Source organism: Dryas octopetala, chromosome 6 (genome assembly GCF_963921425.1).
Source record: "Dryas octopetala chromosome 6, drDryOcto1.1, whole genome shotgun sequence".
Classification (NCBI taxonomy): Eukaryota; Viridiplantae; Streptophyta; class Magnoliopsida; order Rosales; family Rosaceae; genus Dryas; species Dryas octopetala.
In genome coordinates this window covers 178,519-198,388 of record NC_141371.1, presented here as the reverse complement: position 1 = coordinate 198,388, position 19,870 = coordinate 178,519, and the positions used below count along the sequence as shown (strand labels likewise).

The 19,870-nt window shown below is 36.6% G+C and overlaps 4 protein-coding genes across 6 annotated transcripts; 2 read left to right on the top strand and 2 right to left on the bottom strand.

Annotated features, from left to right (window-relative positions):
- Positions 1–1,761: 1,761 nt before the first annotated feature.
- Positions 1,762–4,673, top strand: LOC147280577 (protein FAR1-RELATED SEQUENCE 5-like). The gene is made up of 3 exons (XM_086248103.1): positions 1,762–1,894; positions 2,532–3,070; positions 4,342–4,673. Coding segments are annotated over exons 1-3 (741 nt in total). The 5' UTR covers positions 1,762–1,893; the 3' UTR covers positions 4,543–4,673.
- Positions 4,674–4,816: 143 nt separating this feature from the next.
- Positions 4,817–7,000, bottom strand: NPQ7 (antigen receptor-like protein (DUF565)). Of its 2 annotated transcripts, XM_086248806.1 has the most exons (4): positions 6,775–7,000; positions 6,515–6,636; positions 6,108–6,292; positions 4,817–5,457 (listed from the first exon to the last, which is right to left on the bottom strand). In XM_086248806.1, the coding sequence occupies exons 3-4, from the start codon at positions 6,287–6,289 to the stop codon at positions 5,013–5,015; spliced, it is 627 nt and encodes a 208-aa protein (XP_086104932.1). In that variant the 5' UTR covers positions 6,290–6,292; positions 6,515–6,636; positions 6,775–7,000; the 3' UTR covers positions 4,817–5,012. The 2 variants fall into 2 exon arrangements, with proteins under 2 accessions (XP_086104932.1, XP_086104931.1); XM_086248805.1 differs by lacking the exon at positions 6,515–6,636 and having other exon boundaries at positions 6,775–6,997.
- Positions 7,001–7,176: 176 nt separating this feature from the next.
- LOC147280575 (Calcineurin-like metallo-phosphoesterase superfamily protein) lies at positions 7,177–10,689 on the top strand. 2 transcript variants are annotated; one of them, XM_086248803.1, is made up of 4 exons: positions 7,177–7,479; positions 7,775–8,016; positions 8,254–9,816; positions 10,232–10,689. In XM_086248803.1, exons 1-4 carry the CDS (start codon positions 7,191–7,193, stop codon positions 10,400–10,402), a joined length of 2,265 nt encoding a protein of 754 aa, XP_086104929.1. In that variant the 5' UTR covers positions 7,177–7,190; the 3' UTR covers positions 10,403–10,689. The 2 variants fall into 2 exon arrangements, with proteins under 2 accessions (XP_086104929.1, XP_086104930.1); XM_086248804.1 differs by having other exon boundaries at positions 10,032–10,374.
- Positions 10,690–11,624: 935 nt separating this feature from the next.
- ARI8 (IBR domain-containing protein) lies at positions 11,625–19,643 on the bottom strand. Its single transcript, XM_086246758.1, has 15 exons — positions 19,180–19,643; positions 18,526–18,650; positions 18,151–18,256; positions 17,910–18,000; positions 17,194–17,366; positions 16,465–16,569; positions 15,899–15,987; positions 15,120–15,227; positions 14,827–14,917; positions 14,643–14,732; positions 13,648–13,695; positions 13,368–13,439; positions 13,195–13,294; positions 13,000–13,126; positions 11,625–12,345 (listed from the first exon to the last, which is right to left on the bottom strand). The coding sequence occupies exons 1-15, from the start codon at positions 19,366–19,368 to the stop codon at positions 12,072–12,074; spliced, it is 1,788 nt and encodes a 595-aa protein (XP_086102884.1). The 5' UTR covers positions 19,369–19,643; the 3' UTR covers positions 11,625–12,071.
- Between the last annotated feature and the right edge of the window lie 227 nt (positions 19,644–19,870).

Sequence of the window (19,870 nt, the reverse complement as noted above, 5' to 3'; positions counted from 1 at the left end):
GAAAAAGAGGAAGAAGATAGTAACGATTGGGGTGGGCAAAGTCGTCGGCGAGGTGCACGGGTGAAGGAGGGGAGGGAGGAAGGAGATGGTTTTTTATTTTTAATTGATTTAAAGTTCAATATAAATTTGAAAAAATATATAATAATTTTTATTTGATTTTTTTTTGCACAAATTTTAATTTGATATTAATATATATATTTTTAATATTAATTTATTTGAAAAGGTAATTGTTTGTATTTCTTTTCAAGATTTTCATTTAGGACAAGAGGAAAGGCTTGTCTCAGGGGGATGAAAATATTAATTTGTCCTCACAAAAGCGCACATAGGACACACATGATGGACTTTAACGGCCAAATGGGTTAAATGCGACGGAAAGGACCAAGTTGGGCCGTAAAATAGAATTAATGGATCAATGTGATACGAAAATTAATTAATGGATCAATTTAGAAAAAATGATATAGTCCGTGTACTAATGATGCATTTTTCTCAAAAAAAAAAAAAAAGCCAACTTATCTATTTGAAAAAGGCTTAATTATCGATTTACCACCCAAAATTGTAACTCATTCCCACTTTACCACCTGAAAGTTTTTTTGTCCCAGATTACCACCTGTAACTTACATCCGTGTCCCATTTTACCTTGTTCCGTCAACAATTCCGTTAATGCTGACGTGGCGCGCTGGATGTGCGCCACGTGTCACATCTTTTTTGTATTTTTAAATTTTTTTAATTTTTTTGATTTTTCTATTTTTATAAACTTTGAAAATTAATTAAAAATAGCTCCGAACTTAGAAAAATACACGGAAAATTCATACCGACTTGTCTTAACTAGTACTAATTTACTATGGGGTCAAAATGCCAATTTTCCCTCTAAAAATTTCCAAAAAATTTGGAAAGTCCAAATTTATTTCTAGAAAATTAAAATACTCTAGACTCTTTGAAAATTCATAGAATAATCTCCCGAACTCCAAAAAATATGAGGTCTGCACCGTTAGTCTTCTAAAAACTAACAATACCTTTTTCGTGAACACTTGCTACCCAAAAGACCTCTCAGTCTTAGAGAAAAATAAAATTCTCTATAAAATAAATTCTAGAAAAATTCTAAAATTTCTGTAAAGTCTCGAAATAATTCTCTAAAACAAGCTTTTGGTAATTTTTCAAAATATTTTTGAGAATTTGTCCAAGAGTTTACGAAAATTCTAGAATTTTTTCTATAATTTATTTAATAGAGGAAAGTTTATTTTAATTTTTTAGAAATAAATTTGGACTTTCTAATTTTTTTGAAAATTTTTAGAGGGCAAATTGGTAATTTAACCTTATAGTAAATTAGTGCTAGTCAAGACGAGTCCGTAGGAATTTTTTTTGTATTTTTCTGAGTTCAGAGCTATTTTTAATTAATTTTCAAAGTTTATAAAAAATAAAAAATAAAAAAATGGGAAAAAAAAAGATGTGACACGTGGCGCACATCTAGCGCGCCACGTCAGCATTAACGGCCAGATCGTCAACATTAACGGAATTGTTGACGGAACAAGGTAAAATGGGACACGGATGTAAGTTACAGGTGGTAATCTGGGACAAAAAAACTTTCAGGTGGTAAAGTGAGAATGAGTTACAGTTTTGGGTGGTAAATCAATAATTAAGCCTTTGAAAAAATAATACTAATGTATCCGATCGACGGATCGAGTTGAGTGATTCGGCTCTTAACCCGATTACATATTCAAATTTAACAGAAAACAACCCGACCCGTAATATATATAACGAAGACTGAAATCGCAGAAAGCCTCTCTCCTCTCGCAGGGCTTCAGCTTCTCGCTTTGAAACAAACAAACATGGAGTTCTTGTGGATCTGACCCGCCAGGATTTCTATTTTCGGGCTTCCATAAAATTCAATGATTCAGTGAGTTTCTACAATTCACTGATTTTTAAATTTTTCTCTCAGCTTCCAGTTTCAGTTACCATTGGATGCATCACATTCTTACTTAGTTTGAAAAATCTGATTCTTCTTGATTTTTGTCAATTGGGTTTTGCAACTTCTCTGGTTTCTTGGTTTGACTGTGATTTTATTATTACCTTACTTTTCTTTAAATTATAGATTATGGAAATTGGTTTCTTTCAAATTGTGTGTTTATGTTAAAAAGTATTTTTATTTGTTTCATATGACTTTATATCTGCTTAAATATAAACGTGGGATATTAGAATGAATGTCATAGTCACAGTTTAGTTAAATTAGTACCCGAGGGCCGCCACCCGGGGTTTTCAGTTCAGGTTTACGAATATTTCTTTTTAATAAAGTTTTAAGGAATATTAATTGCGTGGTCTTTGTTTATGATCATATTTAAATTACATATATATACATATTAATTTTGGTAATAAGATTCTGTTATGACTGTGGACTGTTTTGTAGTACCCATTCTGCAGTAAATTTCGATATTTTTTTTTTCTTGGCTATCAATTCCATATATACTGATCATGTAAAAAAGAATAATTTCTATTGCACTCGGATATTTATGATTCCATGAATTTGTATGTTGCAGTGGATTCTGAAGTTGGTATAAATGTTAATGATGGGGTGTTAAATGATTCAATTGATGTCGAGCTTAAGCATGGCAATGATGGTGCTTTGGTAGGCAGTTCTTTTGAAGAGATGCCTCATCTTGGACAAAATGATGACAGGACTCAAAATTCTTCTAAAGATGGATCAAGTGTAGTTGAAGCAGATGAGCCGTATGTGGGTCAGGAATTTGATACAGAAGAAACTGCACAGGCATTTTATAATGCCTATGGCATGCATATGGGTTTCGTTACTCGTATGAACTATCTATCCCGGTCCAAACATGATGGAACCATCATAGGTCGCACACTTGTATGCAACAAAGAGGGTTACCGGAAGCCTGATAGGCGTGATAAGAAGACTATAAAGCCACGGGCTCCCACTAGGGTAGGTTGTAAGGCAATGCTCTCAATAAAGAAACTGAGTATTGGGAAATGGGTTGTCACGAAATTCATCAAGGAGCACACTCATGCATTGACTGCCAGCAGAGGTCAAAAAGGATTGATGGATGATCAAATACCGGTCAGTTATTGAGATCTTTTGCAGTTTCTCTGGACTTAATTTGTTTTAAGCAAATTTTTGTCTTGCCTTACGCAATTTTGTTATGCATTTTATGCATATTGACTCAAGTTAAACCAAATTGGACAACTCAAAAGCTTGTGCACGCGTATCTCTGTATTATCCATGTGGAAGGTTGTTATAGAAAGACACCTCAGCCATGTGGAATTGATATTGGAAGGATCAAATATGATAAATTTAATTGGCAGGTGAGACAGAAGAGCAAGTTTTTGAGGTCAGCAATAAACTATTCCTTGTTTCTAGATCTGCCAAAGTTCTGGTCCTGTGTAAGGAGATTGCTTGTATCTTCTTTTCAGGCAATCTTCTTTCAGGTTGCATGTGCTTCATGAGTGTTTCATCTTTTTCATTGTCTGATGAAAATCAAGATGATTATTCCCCAACATTAGTGTTCTAAAATTTCAAAGCAACATATTTTTAAGGGGTTCCTTTAGATCTTTGTTTACACATATGTATGTGTATGTTGGGGGGTGGGATGGAAGAGGGTGATCAAGACGTTCCACTTCACTTGTTTCGTTGTGTTTGTTCAACCATCATTATTTTGTAGGTAATTCATTCAGTCCTGCCTACTGTTTCAGATATTTATTTGTGCAGTAAGGTGTCGGAAAAAGTTCTCAGGCAATGATTAAACACTTTCTTCATTGACTGACTGCTAATGTCTTCATCTGCTTAAAAATTTCTGTTCAGATTTGACTGAAAACCCCACCTGGTAAAATAACCTTATGTGAGCATTCATTATCTTCTTTTTCTTACAATACCACCTTCTTGCCAAAACTGTCATCAGAAACAAATTTAGGCTCAAGTTGAAGTGCATTCAAACAGCTGGACCAAATCCTGTTGATATCAATTCAACGGGTTCTATTCCCTTTTAGTTGATTCCTCATTGTTATATATTTCGAAGAGTTGATTTCAATGACCTCAGTTGGTATAGGTATAATGGGAGGACCAGGATGGCATTATGGATAGAAGAGTTGCAAGTACTGGGCGATGCCTTGTAAGAAAATGCCAGTTGACATCCAGGTCTATTAGGAGATTGTTTCTCATCTATATCTTATACATGTTGCTCAAAAACATAATTTTCAGGAGCTTATATGACAATTAAGCACATTATCTAATATACGTAAATTTTTTCCATGACATGTACATTAATCCTATTAGTATGACCTGAATTTCATTTATACATCTCATTTCTTTTTTCCCCCACCGTGTGTTTGTAGGATGATAAGACAAGGATTGAAGAATTAACTCAGGAGCTGTTCCTTGAGAGACAGCGGTCTGCTTCACTTAGAAGAATTGTAGATCTTCTATTTGATCACATTGAGGAACATACACAAGACCTGTCGAAGAAAGTCCAGTATGTTGTCGACAAGGTAAAGGAGATTGAATCGGAAGGGAAAACCCGCCATAACCTCAGATAGTCCGGCACTCTAGCTAATGTATATTGTATATATTCACATTAGCTATATAATTTTAATTTATTTTTCTGAAGAACTGTTACTTTGCAATCTGAAATATTGTGGCATTGAAGAAAAAAGTATTGGTTAGTTTTTTTGTGAATTTCTTTTTTCTTTCTGTTTTTGAGTGTGCATTGTTAGTATATTTAAAGAAAGGGAGAGAGGAAAGAAACAATGATAACTTTTCAATCTCTCAGAAAAGTATAGTTTTAAAAACAAGATATTGAGAACTGCCATGTATAGGACAAATTCTTTATTTGCAAAAGTGCAGTTTATGATATACACGCGGATCAAGTCTGGACAACCTATCAATGGAGCTAGGGTGATTAAAACACGAGTTTAGCAATAATCTCCAGCTTCCAGCCTCCCAACGGCTTACGACAAAGAGGCTCTTCTCCATGAATATCCCAAAATTGAGGTGGATAAAAGCATCGTTAACTACCCAATTTAAAAGCATCCACAAAGAGTCCTAAGCACACACCAGCTTTCCAGTAGTTCATCATCATGACAAAAGACTTCAGCCTCCCACTTGATAGAGAAGGGGGCTTTCTATACATAAGCATACCAATACCCTCAATGGCAGCAACCACAATACCTGCAACCAAAACATCCCAATCGCCTGTCTGCCCAAGGATTGTAGCCAGTGCATTTGCCGTGTAGAAACCCAAAAGAAGAAGAAATATCTTCATGGGAAAATTTTTCCTGGCTAAGTTCAGCTTCTCCAATAGCTGTCTTCCACCTGCAGTCACAATCCTACCTAAACGAGTGCGATTGAGATCAGAGCTGTTGTCATTGAGGCCCTCTTGCCCACCATTATCAGGAACCCCACCTGTGTCCAAGGCAAAGGCTAATCTCCACCCATGTCTTGTTGACTGAAAGCTGTGACAGGATAACAAAGATAAGCATGTTAAGAAGGGCATCGATATGTTCTTATAAAAGAAAAAGGGATCAGTATATAGCAAGTATTTTATCTAGTTGCATTTGGACCAGGAAAAATTTATAATTATTAAACGCAGTTCAGAGAACTTCGACTTGACGTGGATATATAATCAATCAATTGCGCAAACAAAACACCCATTCAAGAGAAAAAAGGCATGCTTGTATCAATTGTAGACAGCCAACAAAAGTTACAAACTAAAAAGAACCCATATTTTGAACTGGGAAATAGGTAGGTAGGAACACGGCAGAGCGAAAAGATGAAATACAAGAATGAATGTGAGAACAAGAGTAGCAGTCCATGCCACAAGAAGGAACCTTGCATCTCAACTATTATTTGGAAGGGTTCAGGGATTCTGTTAATTATTCAGGAATCTTCACAGAAATAAGAGAATTTTTAAGTCCTCCAAGGTTCATTGAGAAAACATAATGCAGTTCACTTTATTTCACGAACAAACAAGAACAAAGCAGAAAGAAAGAAAGACTTTTGATTGATATTTTTTAATAAGCTACAAAATGACAAGGCTCACAAGCAGCATAAGGCCATAAAGACACGAATGCGCATGACAAACACTTGGTTTCATAACGTATACCTCCTTTGGGGAAAAGTCACAGACTTTATGCCATTCTTTGAAGTTTGCATACTGAAACTTGGTTCACTGCAACAGTTCTGGATCATACAAGTTGCAAGGGTCATAGAAGATCTTTCAGAGATTTCATTCTCCACTACTGGTAAACTTGACTGTAGCATCATAGTTCCCATTTGACAGGCCATGAACTACAATGATAGAAAAAACCCATATGATTTTTTAGTACACAAGACTTCAAATGATTACTCATAAGAATCTTCAGACCATATATATGATTTTTTGGTACTCAAGGCTTCAATGGTTACTCAGTCCTTGTTGAAACTAACAATTACTAGGCTATACTGATACTCTTAAAAAGTACACAATTTTACAATATAACTCATATTGAATAGATGGTATGTAGCATGGACCTCAGAAGCCCCAGACAAGTACAATAGAGTTTATCCCAGTTTAGCCCTTCAAAACCGACTCATTCTTAGGGTTCCATCAATTTTCACAACGAGCTCAAGCCCAATTGATTCCACGACACCCTCTTCAGAGTTCAAACCACATTCTTAGTATTGATCTCAATCATCCAGAATCAAATGAAATTAACAAAAGAAAAAGAATAATCAACAACCCAGATAGCAGAAACTTGCAGAAAACAAATAGAAATTTAGAAATTGCTCACCTTGAAACAGAAGAAGACAGACAGTGGCGATAGAGTTACAGTGAGTATCTTTATGACTTTATGAATAACATACAAAGAGCTGGCATGAGAGAGCTCGGTGATTGTGGCTGGCCTTTGCAGGCAGTGGTGGTGACTCTTCTTACTTTGAGCAATTAGCAAACCAAAGCACGAGCTCGGCTTCACTATTGTGTTTGTTTGTTATCTTTTGGTACTACAGAAATTTTTTTTTTTTTTTGAAATAAAAAAAAAACTTTCTCCGCTTCCATTGGAGTGGGTGATGTGGCTAGACATAAAAGATTGCGGAAAGTATGTATGCATGCACGTGCACCTAACTGCAGAGAAACAAAACCCCCACATCTCCAAGAGGACCAAGACAGAGAAACAGAAACCTACGTTGAACATAAAAATTGGGGAAAATGATTGTGATGGTGCTGCAGGTGTTGTTATGGCTCTCGATCTGTATTCATGCAACAAGTGAGGAATTGGAATTGGAATCAACTTCTGCAAAACCCAAACCCAATGGGGAGCTAAGGAGAGTGATAGATGTGAAGGGAGGCCCAGAGTCAGTAGTGTGGGTGGTTCAGCTTTCTGATCTCCATTTCAGTGTCCACCATCCTGACAGAGCACTGGACTTCAAGGAGCTTGTGGGCCCTGCTCTCTCCATGATCAACCCTTCTCTCGTCTTCATCACTGGTGATCTCACAGGTTGCTTTTTATTTTCTTTCTTTTACCCTTCCCCTTTCAATTTACGTTTCTCATTTAGCTTCATGGATATCCATAGATTTCATGTTAAAGGGGCATCAAATGCTGATAACTAAGGAGTCAAGTCGCACGCTTTAGTTGGTACCAGAAAGTCCTCTTTGTAAATATAGGCGTTATGTTCTATGGATGCAAAATATTTGCATCTCATAATTATGTTTGGATTTTTCATCTATATTTATAATAATCATTATAATAGCAATAATAATAATAATACTCTCATTTTCCTTATCTCCATTAGATGGAAAAAGCAAGGATTTGTTGACAATGAAGCAAAATGAGGAAGAGTGGGTGGAATACCAGAATGTGATGGAAGATGTTATAAAAAGGAGTAGGCTTGACAAGAGCGTCTTCTTTGATCTCAGAGGGAATCACGATAACTTTGGCGTACCAATTGTCGGTGGTTCCTTTGATTTCTTTTCAAAGTATAGCATCAATGGGCAACTGGGCAGAACTGGGAATGTCAATAGTGTCACTCTTCAGGTGAGTTACTCATTTCAGAGCTGGTTGATATGCGATGCATTCCAAGGATAACCCCAAACAGTCCCAAAGTTTTAATTACTGAACTCAAGTTCTGAGCTAAACTACCTAACACTGCGTTGAAGTTTAATTGTACATTCCCAAGCTTTGATTATAGATGCTGGCATGTCATTGTGTATTTATTAGATGAAAAGCTTTTCATTACTTCCCCAACTTTACACTCCTCTCTCCTCAATCCAGACTGGTGAGCGGAAGCATCTCTTTGTTGGAGTTGACAGCACAATGTCGATTGGTTTACGAGGCCCGACTAATCTTTTCGGGCATCCAACTGATCAACTTTTAGCAGAATTGGATGGGGAGCTCTCGCAGTGGGATTCTCGATCAAAAGAACCATTAAGCAAGATTTCCTTCGGGCATTTTCCTCTTTCATTCTCAGCAACCTCATACTCTGGGAAGAGCCTAAAAGATATTTTCCTCAATCATTCCATATCAGTTTATATATGTGGCCATCTGCATGCAAGGTTTGGTAAAAACTTGAAGCGGCATCATCAGTTGGATCATCCCTTTTTATCCTTGCAGAAGTTTTTCCAGCTTAATATACACCGACTATCTTCACATGGTACTGTTAATTGTTCAATGGAAGCCCCAGCATACAAAGAATTCTGGGAGTGGGAGATGGGTGACTGGAGGAAGAGTAGAGCCATGCGAATTTTGGCCATTGATAGAGGTCATGTTTCGTATGTTGACATCGACTTCAAGTTAGGCACCAAAAAGACTATCATATTGCCCACTTTTCCCCTGGACTCTAGGTTCATGTCAACATCTTCATCCCATCGCAAATATGAATGTCATCTTATGGTCCCTTTATCTTATGAGACGGTCAGAGCTCTGGTATTTTCTGTTTCTCCAATTGTGTCAGTTACAGCTAAGATCTATGACTCAAGACCTGGATATCTCAATTTGGTGTTTGAGGCAGTCATGAGAAAGCTCGAGGATGACATCACCAGGGGAGACCTTTATATTGCTCCATGGAATTATAGAGCCTTTGAGGATCCATCTCCTAATAGATACTGGTTGCAAATAGAAGCAACTGACTACATGGGTAGATCAACTCTAACCGATTTAAGGCCGTTTTCTATTAATGGTCTTAGTACTAAGCTTTCATGGACATGGAAGGAGTTTATGGTTATGGGTTGTCAATGGGCTGCCTTGTATTACCCAATGCTCTGGTCTGCTGTATATTTTTTACTCTCCATTCTCCTTATTCCAAAAGCTCTCCTCATTTTCTCAAATAGGCATTTCAGTTACAAGAAAAGGGGCTTCCTAAATGGTATAGGATGGGTTTTACAGGAGCTCTGCGGGGTTCCCATAGCATGGTTTGGTTTATTAGGATACTTGTTGTACCTTATAGTACTCCCCTGGTTTATTGGGCAAGTTTTCACTGACGGCAAGGATAAAGGATTCATGACCTATTTGGGCTGGAGGGTTAAATCTTTCAATGAAAAGAGAAAACATGAATATGTTGGATCTCCAGATATAATGGTGGTTGTTCTTCCACATCTCGTCTTTGTGGTTTTTCCTGCTATTTTGGTTGCTGGTGCTTTGGCTGCTGAAAAACAGATCTTTCGGGAACATTTTCTCTCACTTTCAGGGAAGAAAGAAGATGATCATCATCAGAAGGAAAATAGATCTTTTTGGTATGATTACCAAGGCAGTAGGAAATCAAATTATTTTTCTGTAAGGCGGTGGATTCGGAAAGTTCTTTTGGTTCTTTGCTTGGCAATTTGTTGGAAGCATTTTATGGTAAGGTTTCTTCTATTGATATATTTCAGCTTAAAATGCATTATGTAAGGTTTCTTCTTTGTTGTGTCATCCTAGTTATCAGTAGGAAGGAATGAGTAGTAGGTATCGAGATGCATCTTCTTTTTTATTTATTTATTTTTCTGTAAATGGTTTGCATGTTTTACTTACGTATGCCTTGCTTTGGTTTTTCTGTTTCTTTTGTCTTTGGATTACAGAATTGCAGGGCTCTCATCAAAGCTTATGAGATGAATCCCATTCTCCATTTTCCAGGATATAGCCTCACAATTCCACTAGTGTTGGGTTATACTGTTTACAAAACTAGGAGCGTATAATATTAAGCACATTGCAGAGAGCAAGAGTTTACTTATTCTTCAAGTTGTATCAACATTGAACACTGCTTGTTACTTGCTCGCAGCAGAATATGATGCACTTGATGCAGACTTGGCTTCAAGAGACCAAACAACTGGAAAAAAGTGATGCTTTGAGGTCTGAAATATTGGCAGATAAAAGTGATATATGGGTTTTGGACTTTGGAGATGGATTGATTGTTGGCGTTGCATTTCAGAAGCCGGAGTCCAAGAATTAAGAAATTGATGTTTGGAAAGCAGCCCTGCCCTACCTTAGCATGGTAATTCTTGTTACAACTTACAAGTGGCTGTAGTGGCTTGCTTATGAGTTTATGTGTTATGAAAATGCTGTGTGTAGTTGTAGATAGAGCACCTTGAGCCTGGAGCCTGTGGGGCTGTGCGTTGGCCCTGGATCAAACATTTTTTCTTTTGTCATCCATTGATCAAACATTTTCTTTTGTCATCCCTTGATCAAACGTTTATGTGGTAACCATAAAATGAGAAATAATAATTAACATTCTTTGCATGATAATGTTATGAAATGGTTATTAAGACTGATTTTACTCTAATTAGTGGTGTCATGTTTTTTTGTCCACTTTTTCCCCCACTGCCCAACACAACCAAGTTCTAATGGCAACTATACTCCTCTTATGGCAATTACCCTCGTTTATTTTTTTTCAACAAAAAAATGATGTGCCATGCCGTTGCCAAAAACACAGCCCAGGAAGTCGGGGAGGTTAGGGAAGTGGTGGTGGGAAGAGAGGTGCCAAACGGGGAGGAAGAAGGGCATAGAAAATAAATATATTTTAAAAAAGTTTTTTAATTCTTATAGTTTCTTTTAAGTTAAAAAAAAAAATAAAAAAATCAAATTTTTGAATATGCTGGCTGAAATCGCTTTGCCTACAATATGCTGCAGCAACTCAGTGGTTGAAATCATCTTCTCTTGAAATTCCCAACCTAGTGGAGTCTGATGGTTCACTTGTGTCAGAAAGACCCAAGCAATCGGAATCACGGAGCCCATCTCATGCACTAAAATTAAGCTCGTTTAAAGTGGCTGTGGAACTCATACATGATCAAGTAAACACATATTCTGACCCAAATATTTTGCAGAGCCTGGGACCAATATTGAGCAGTAGTTCCCAAGCAGAACCGTATTTGGCTCATCTTGCCCAGTGGATTTTGGACAATGGAAATGACCAATGAATTCCATTATTTTCCATCTGTGATATAAGGAGTTCAGTGGTTTGTTGGATGCCTAGAATGTCCCAAATTTAGGTACTTGTTAGAGAATTTTGAGTTGATACCTCCGTGCACTAGGAAATTATGCTTTTCTTTTTGGTTCGTGTTGGGTGTTTTAGAGTCACTTCCATTGGAGAAGTCTTCAGATGACAAAGTTCAAACAAACTGAACAAAGAGAACCGTAAACCCAAAAGAGAGGGATTTCGCATGCAAGATGAGAGGTTAGGCAAATAATTAGTACATACTTATTTCATTTTTGCAGGGGCCAATTCAGTTTCTTGTCCCCAACTAGTTTAATCTTACGACCACTTTAAAGCTTCAAACTTGATACAATTTTATCAGCAACTAATTAATGACAAGAAAATTACAGATGCACACATTTGCATAAATCAAGACAGCCACAGATATGCTAGGCAAACAGCAGGAACTATATACAGCTCAAGTCCCAATAACACAAGACGTACAGAGTGATAGTGCCTTCTCCTTTTTCTCCTCCCACCCTTTATTGCTGCTTTGACCTTGCGTTTATAATTCCAAAGATGCATAACCGATGGAAATCTCTTCCTCCCTAGAGCAACCCACTAGGGTACTTTACTGCAACCGACCAGCCAAAGAGGCATAACCAAGGCCTCCACATCCAGATAGGTCAATTTGCATCAGAAAAATAAGTTACCGGCGTTGCTGACACATCTGACAGACAGTGGCCGACTTGACATTTGCAAAGGTGCAATGTTCACAGGACCAGTGGCCTAAATCATCAATATTTCTACTGGAACTACTTGACCTGGATGTTGCAGCCTTGCCCCTCCCACCTCTTCCCTTGCTGCTTGAACCTCCCAAATTCTTTGAGCTTGCTGTCCTGCTGCTGGTACCATGGGAGTCCACATCTGATAGACCATTCTCTAGAGCTCGAACTAAATTTTCAAAGTAGTTTCGAGTCACGCTGCTTTCATTGAAATTGAACAATAAATCAATAAGTGGAAAAGCTATAACATCCCAAGTCTGTCAATATGCCAAGTGAAAAATGATTTGAATATGAGTGATAATTTATTGAAAGAAAAAAAAACATATTTGGAACAGTCTGATAATCTCCAATGAGTTAAAGGGTTCTGGAATAACTGACTTGCTTTTTCACATCAAAGCTTAAAAAGTCACAGAAATATGTGGACAACATCTCTCAGTGACAGATATTGAGCAAACGTGACAGAGAGTTGTGAAGTAATGCCCTGCTTCACTTTACCAAGTTGGCAAGCCCCAAACCACCCTTCTCTTTAACCCAAGCCACTACCTTCCAGGTGACTAAGTACTCCCCATAAAAAAAATCCCTCTATTTTCTCTAATCTCCTTATCACTTGGGTTGGAATATTGAAAAGAGAGGTAATAAGTTGGCAAACTGCTTAAAACTAATTGAATCAAAGTTCACCTGCCTCATGGAAGAGGGGAAGAAGAGAGAGGGTGGGGCTAACACTACTCTAGATTTCTTTTTTCTTTTTTTTTTTTTTTTTGAAAAATAACTACTCTAGATTTCTAAAATCCTCTCTGAAATTAGGCCTTGTAATCCAGGTCAATATAACGAAAATTTTTAGTTGAAAATAACCTGGTCAATCCGGCAAGTTTTGTGCGGAACTCATTGAAATCTTTCAATGGGTCCTCTTCATTGAGGTAAACTTGTAGCTCCTTTTCTGCACACTGATGAAGTCGTTCCAACCCAGACTCAGCCTCACCTGCACAAACAGAAATTAATTAGGACAAAGCAACAGGATGCAACTTCAAGCTTGAGAAAATGACAGACCTTGCAGGTATTCAAAGAACTGTCTCTTCGCATGTTCGTGCTCAGGTAAATAATATCCATAGGCATATGTCCATTTTAGCACTCGCCTACATTCAACTATCTGCAAATGGATAGAATTTAATAAGAAAAAGCTATAGGCTCTCAGTTAAAAAAAGAAGTAACTTGTAGTTTACCTGTAGCCAGGCCTCTGTAATGAACTTCAGCTGTGACTCAGGTTGGCACTGGATGTCGCTCAGCTTCTCAAGCTACAATAACACAAGCATTGAGCTCTAAGTTCAGAAAGCAAAATGACTAGTAGAAAAAAAAAATTGTAAATATACAAAGTACGTTATGCAGCCTATGCTACACAGCACAAGTACCCTGGAAGACATCCGCCACAATTGATAGTCAAATCAATCAGCCATACTAGCATCACTAACCACAAAAGACATAATAGTAAAAGGTATTACATACATGCACAGTTTGCATCTGCTGCAAGTCTGCAAGTGCTTTTTGCCTGGACTGCAGTGAAGACAAAAAAAAGTTCAGATAGTATCACAAATTATCATGAAAAGCATGTATTTAAAATTATAGAAAGTGCGGCAGCATCAATTTTTTTTTTTTCACAAAGGGATCTACATACACGAGTGCATACACAGAATTAGAATATGATTACTTATTACCAAGGCGTCAAACACAAGTAAGTTGAACATAAGCCATATGACTTATGTTACAAAGATAACCGGTTTTCAAATAAATTATTAAAACATTTCCAACAATGAGCGAAAATCAGGACTTCAGAAAACTGATCATTGCAAGCACAATGACAAGAAATTGAATCAGTTTTACTACATTTTGACAAACTTGTACATAGTTACATACTAATTGATTGGTTGCCCATATTTCATAACAAGGAGTGTCCACAGCATAAATGGGAACAAAAAAATTCTATGAGTGCGCATGCACAGACACATTTTGTATGGTTACTTACTACCAAGGTGAAAGATACTTTTAGAAACCATGACTTATTTAAAAGGGTTTTTTCAATTTTGGCCCTTGTCTCAATTAGGTACCCAAACTATTATTTGTCCCAATTTCATACCCAAACTTTTATTTTGTCCCAATTTGATATATAATGTGACTTTTGTCAAATAATAATAACAGACGGCGTCAAAGACATGGAAATAATACTAATAAGGAGTGTCCACAGCATAAATGGCAAAAAAAAAAAAAAAAAGTCTTTTTTTTTCTCTGTAAGTTTGTATGCACAGAGACACATTATGTATGATTATTTACTACCAAGTTGAAAGATACTTTCAAAAACCATGACTTATTTAAAAGGATACCTTTTAAATAATTAACAAACATACAACCATGAGTGAACACAAGAACGTCAGAAAACTGCTCATTGCAAGCACGATGACAATAATTGAATGAGATTTACTATATTTTGAAAAACTTATACATACCGATTGATTGGTTGCCCATCTTTCATAATAATGAGTGTACCTCTCTAGAGAGTTCTTCGCCATCTCTCTTCGTTTCTCTGCCTCATCATACTGTAAATAACCATACGATAAGAATCATACACAATGCCCTAAATTGAAAAAATGCTCAACTATCAAAATAGGCATGCAAACTACATTAACATACCACTCCCTCCTGCTTTGCTGTTTCATAGCGATTACATGCATAAAACCCACCGGTCCTTTCACCATGTTCCGACCACGAACCAAGGCAAAGCCTGAAAGCATATACAACTTGTATCACAATGTTCTAAAAGCAGATAGTGTTCACACAAGACACATGATAACATGAAATCCAGCTTTGGCATAAAAGGTGTGTCTATCTAGAAGACTAAAAAGGGGGCGTAAGGTATTAATCACCCTTTTATATGATTACAGTGCACAAGAAATAAAATAAGGTAGTGTTGCTAAAATGCTTACCAGCAAAACTCAAATTTACAAGGTGGTGTACAAGTAATATGCATACAGCCTTGATTTTTCTCGATCGGCCGTTTGCACTTTGGGCAGGGCTTGGAATTAGCCAATATCCTGAAATCCATCAACCATATAACTTAGCATTTTTGGCCTAAGAACAATATAGACAACAAAAGCTTTTATGAAGCCACCATTTATGATGTATTGAAGGCATTTACATGACACTAAATCCAGGCCTCTTGTTGGCATGCTCACAAGAGAGCGAGATATGCCCTTAAAGATTTTTAACTTGCTGGATTCAGATGGATTCATCATGTATTTTTTAGATCATAAACAAAGGGAACCTTGAAGACTATATTCTTCTTACAATCCATCTAACCCAAGACAAAATACCTATCTTTCTTTTCTGCTACACCCACCAAATATAAGCAAGATTTTGTTCTAGATTATAATGTTTCAAGGAATCATGTAGAACTCAATTCCGGACTTATAAAGTCCATACTAAGGTGACTATCACACACTGACGCACCTTTAACATTGGCATCTATGCATTATCTAGCTAACAAGATGTCATGCTATAACATGATCAAAGCCTACATCCAGGTAGACAAAGATAGACAGGCCATGCAATTATCATGGTAGGTACTGGGCCATTCTTTCAGTAGAATCACCACACACCACTTTACATTAGCACATAGGTTTTTGTCCCATCACCCTATGGCCCAGGGAAAATTCAAGTGTTCACATTTCATCACAGTCCTCATACTATATAATGTATTACATACCAATTCATATTTTCAGATTCAGCACTATTCTTCAATATCCATTTGGACACAGTTCCGCAATCAACCGGACGGTGAGCTTCCTCAGTACACTGCAAGGTCAAATTCACATGATGTAAATGCCATGAGCACCTATAAGCACGGATACTCCCAAATTTTCAGGTGTAGAGTATCCAAGGGATATGGAAGGGGTTATTTTTTAATTTTTTTTTTTTTTAGTAAAAGAGGGTCTGAGGGCAATTTTAAAAAGTAATGGAATTGTTTTTAAGAAAAGGGAGATCTGAGGAGTATTTTAAATGTTAAGAGCTGATATGAAAACAAAATAAAGCATAAAATAAAAAAAATAAAAATAAAGAAAGAATTAAGTCATATATATTATTTATAATGATATCCTTGCCATATTCGTATTCTAATTTTTGGAGATTTCTCACATCTTCATATCGTATCATATCATATCTTGTATCTTGTATCCGTGCAACATAGATGAGCATGAGCACAGATAGGCAATTCCCTTAAATTTATATTCAGTAACGATAACACATATCTTGGAAGAATTCAAAGAGACTCACATTCCAGCAAAAGCTATATGAACAGCGGCAAGTAACATCATAACTTCCACCACCAACAATAAAATCTATAGCATAATCACAGCCTGGAGCAGGACACCATTTGGTCTGCAAAGAAACAACCACAAAAGAATATGGTCAACACAATGTTAAAAGAAGGCTTGTTCAAGAAAAATCTGATACAGACTATGTTTGCAAGCTTATGATATTTTAAGCCAGTTATAATATTAAGGTGTTGATGTTGCACAGAACAATCAGGACAATATATCAAAAGGAATTGCATCTGGTAGTTGAGTCGGTTATGATATTTTATAGTTAGAAGAATATAAATCATTTTTTTTAAAAAAAGCTCAAGCGGGGTTTGTAATGAGCAAAATAAAGCAATCTTTCAGTAAATAAAATCTAAGAGATATAATTTACTTTTATGCTGCAACTACTATACCATTCTCACTCTGATATAATTAACTACAATGTCACCAAGTCAGCTATACGTCTAATTTACATACAGACACAAGTACCGTAGAGAAAGATGCTCTTTAATGCTACACTCAACTCAACTAAGCCTAATTGGTCAACTTGCCTACTACAGAGGTCATATTTACTTTTAATACTATGGAACAACAAAATAATTTTAAACATTTGTCAAGTAATAAGATATAAGGACTACTCAGAATTTGCACGTATTTCGGGAGTGGACAAAGTCACTCATCAAAGTTACAAAAGTGAGATTACCTTCCTATTGTCTTCAACATAAGATCTAATAAAGTAACGAGAATATTTCTCCCCGTCTTCATCGGAAGCCAACATGTTAATCATATCTTGGCAAACAACGGCACCACAAGATGGATCAGGACAGCGCAACATCAAACATCCAGGACCATCATTAATGGCTGTGCTAATATAACCTACAAGGAGATAAGAAAATGACAAGAACATAAGCTCAATTCAAAACTTATTTGGAAACACAATAACAAGATGAAAACGATAGAAACTCCAAAATTCTTGGGTATAAAATGACAGACACATAACAAAACCACTCATACGATACTTGTCTCAGTTGTAAGTAGAAAAAATAGAGCTAGATTACAAAAAATAAAATCGTATAGCCAACCCAACACACACATGTATATATAGCTCCTATGAAAACCTATACCATATGAGATGACAAGGAAAGAGGACCCTTGAGTCTTGCCAAGTGCAGTCATAGTAACATCGCTAACACCAGCCTTGCATTAATATATGAGGTGCACAAGTATAGAGGACTCTATAGACAAAAGTTAGACCAAATCACTGACATATTTTTCTTATATTCACGACACTTTTCCTTATATAAACAAATCCCTGGAAATAATAGAAACATGCAAAAATCATGCAGCACTGCACTGAAAGTACAGGTTTTCCATGGAAGAATAAGGATAAAGGCAACAGTTTATGACATTATATCACACCTGCCCAGCAAGAGTAACAAAAAGGATGACCACAAGCTGCAGCATGCATCTTATCATGAGGATAGGTTTCAAAACAAATCCCACAGTTAACCTGTCAAAAAAAAAAGAACATGTTATTTTAAAAAAATTAACAAAATGTGACTTTTTGGAGCATTAGAACACTAAATAAGTAGTCAACATGCCCAACTTTCAAGCGAAAAATGCCAGAACTTGAAATTATCCTAAAGCACTGACTACTTACTTCTGTAGCATTAGGGTATTCAACAACTGGCTTCTCCGGTAAGCCAACAGCCTTGCGAACCTTTTCTTCATCTGCAAACCACTCATCATGTACTTTACTGACACTCCTGTGAGTATTAAGGAAGTATAGATTCTTTAGAAAATACAAGTATGAGCAACTAAAACATGAGAACATACACAATGCAGCATGATATAAAGCTTATAAATTAAATGCATGGTAAACAAATTGTGCAAGGTCTTGTGAACATTTATCTGACTAACAAAATTTACTTCCAAGTAACCCAAATATCCTGTAAAAAAGGTAAAGGGACCAACAGAATAATGTTAAGAAATAAACTAAACAAGAAAATGCACCAGATTGGTGACAGAATTTTACCAATTATAGTAGCGGAGCAGGATGCTAGCTGCAACTTTCGGAATGGAAAGCACTGTAGATATCCTCATAATATCCTCCTCTTGATGTTGACGAATGTCAGCTTCTGTCAAAACAGTGTAGTTTTGCTGCAACAAGGAAGCAAAGAACTTATTTTTGGCGTATAGATGAGTATCAGTGTGCTTCCACATCCAAAAGTCGTAAAATTAAGATGCATTTAGTAAACGATAATATATAATAAAATTCCCAAAACAAAAAACGAGAGAAAGGAAAGCAAGGAAATATCATAACATAATAAATCAATTAAACCCAAGATTAAAACCAAAATAAATAAATCAATTAAACCGAAGATCAAAATCTAACAGCACTAACATTACCACAACACCCAAAAAAATCCCAAATTGATAGCCCAAACAAACCCAATTTCAAACCAAGCTGATTAGCATTACCACGAGCAGCAAAATCAAAATTTCTGATTAAACCCAACATCAAATAAAGCAAAATTAACATTTCGGCAACAACCAAAAAAGGCCCAAATTTTAAAACCCAGATAAGAATACAGAAAAATTTAAATTACCACAATCATTTATGAGAAATTATAGAAAACGGAAAGAGCTCAAATTGTAACAATTAAAGAGAAAATAAGCAGAAATCCACCTGGTATCGATGCGAGGCGACGTCATTGGAATCATCGGAGTCGTTGTCAATGAACTCGTAATCGGCAACGCCAGCGTCGTCGCTGTCCATAGCAGCGGCTGCGTCGTCATCACCGCCACTATAGAAATCCTCGTCATTGTCGTCGTCGTCGTTGGCATCGTGCATGTCGAACTCGTCCTCAGATTCCATTACTTGGGTTTTCTGGTGAAGAGGATCAAAACCCTAACTGGGAATCAATCCTAAATGCATCGAACTGAAGTGGGTTGGGGTTGATTGGAGGAAAGAGAGAATGAGAGAATGAGAGAATGAGAGGGGGTAGCAGATATGTAAAATGGAGGAAAAGGGAGGGTGAAATGAGGAAAAGGATGTGAGCGTTTTCTTTGGTTGATTGGTTGATTGAAGAAAAGGGAAAGAAAGAAGGGATTCTGAGCAAATGGAGAGAGAAAGAAAGAGAGGAAAAGGTTGCTTTTCATGATGAGGGTTGGAGGAGAAATAAATGTGATTAAGAAATAATTATTTTATTGTATTTAATTGTTGATTTCTATTTTTGTAATTTGGTATTGGTAATGGTAACATAAGATTATAAGAATAAGAATACCATGGTTAGGGATGACCGGATGAGTTATTGAGAAGAGAGTTGCGCTTTTGTTTTTAGGTGATAGAAACTTTTTTTTTTTTTTGGAACTATTTT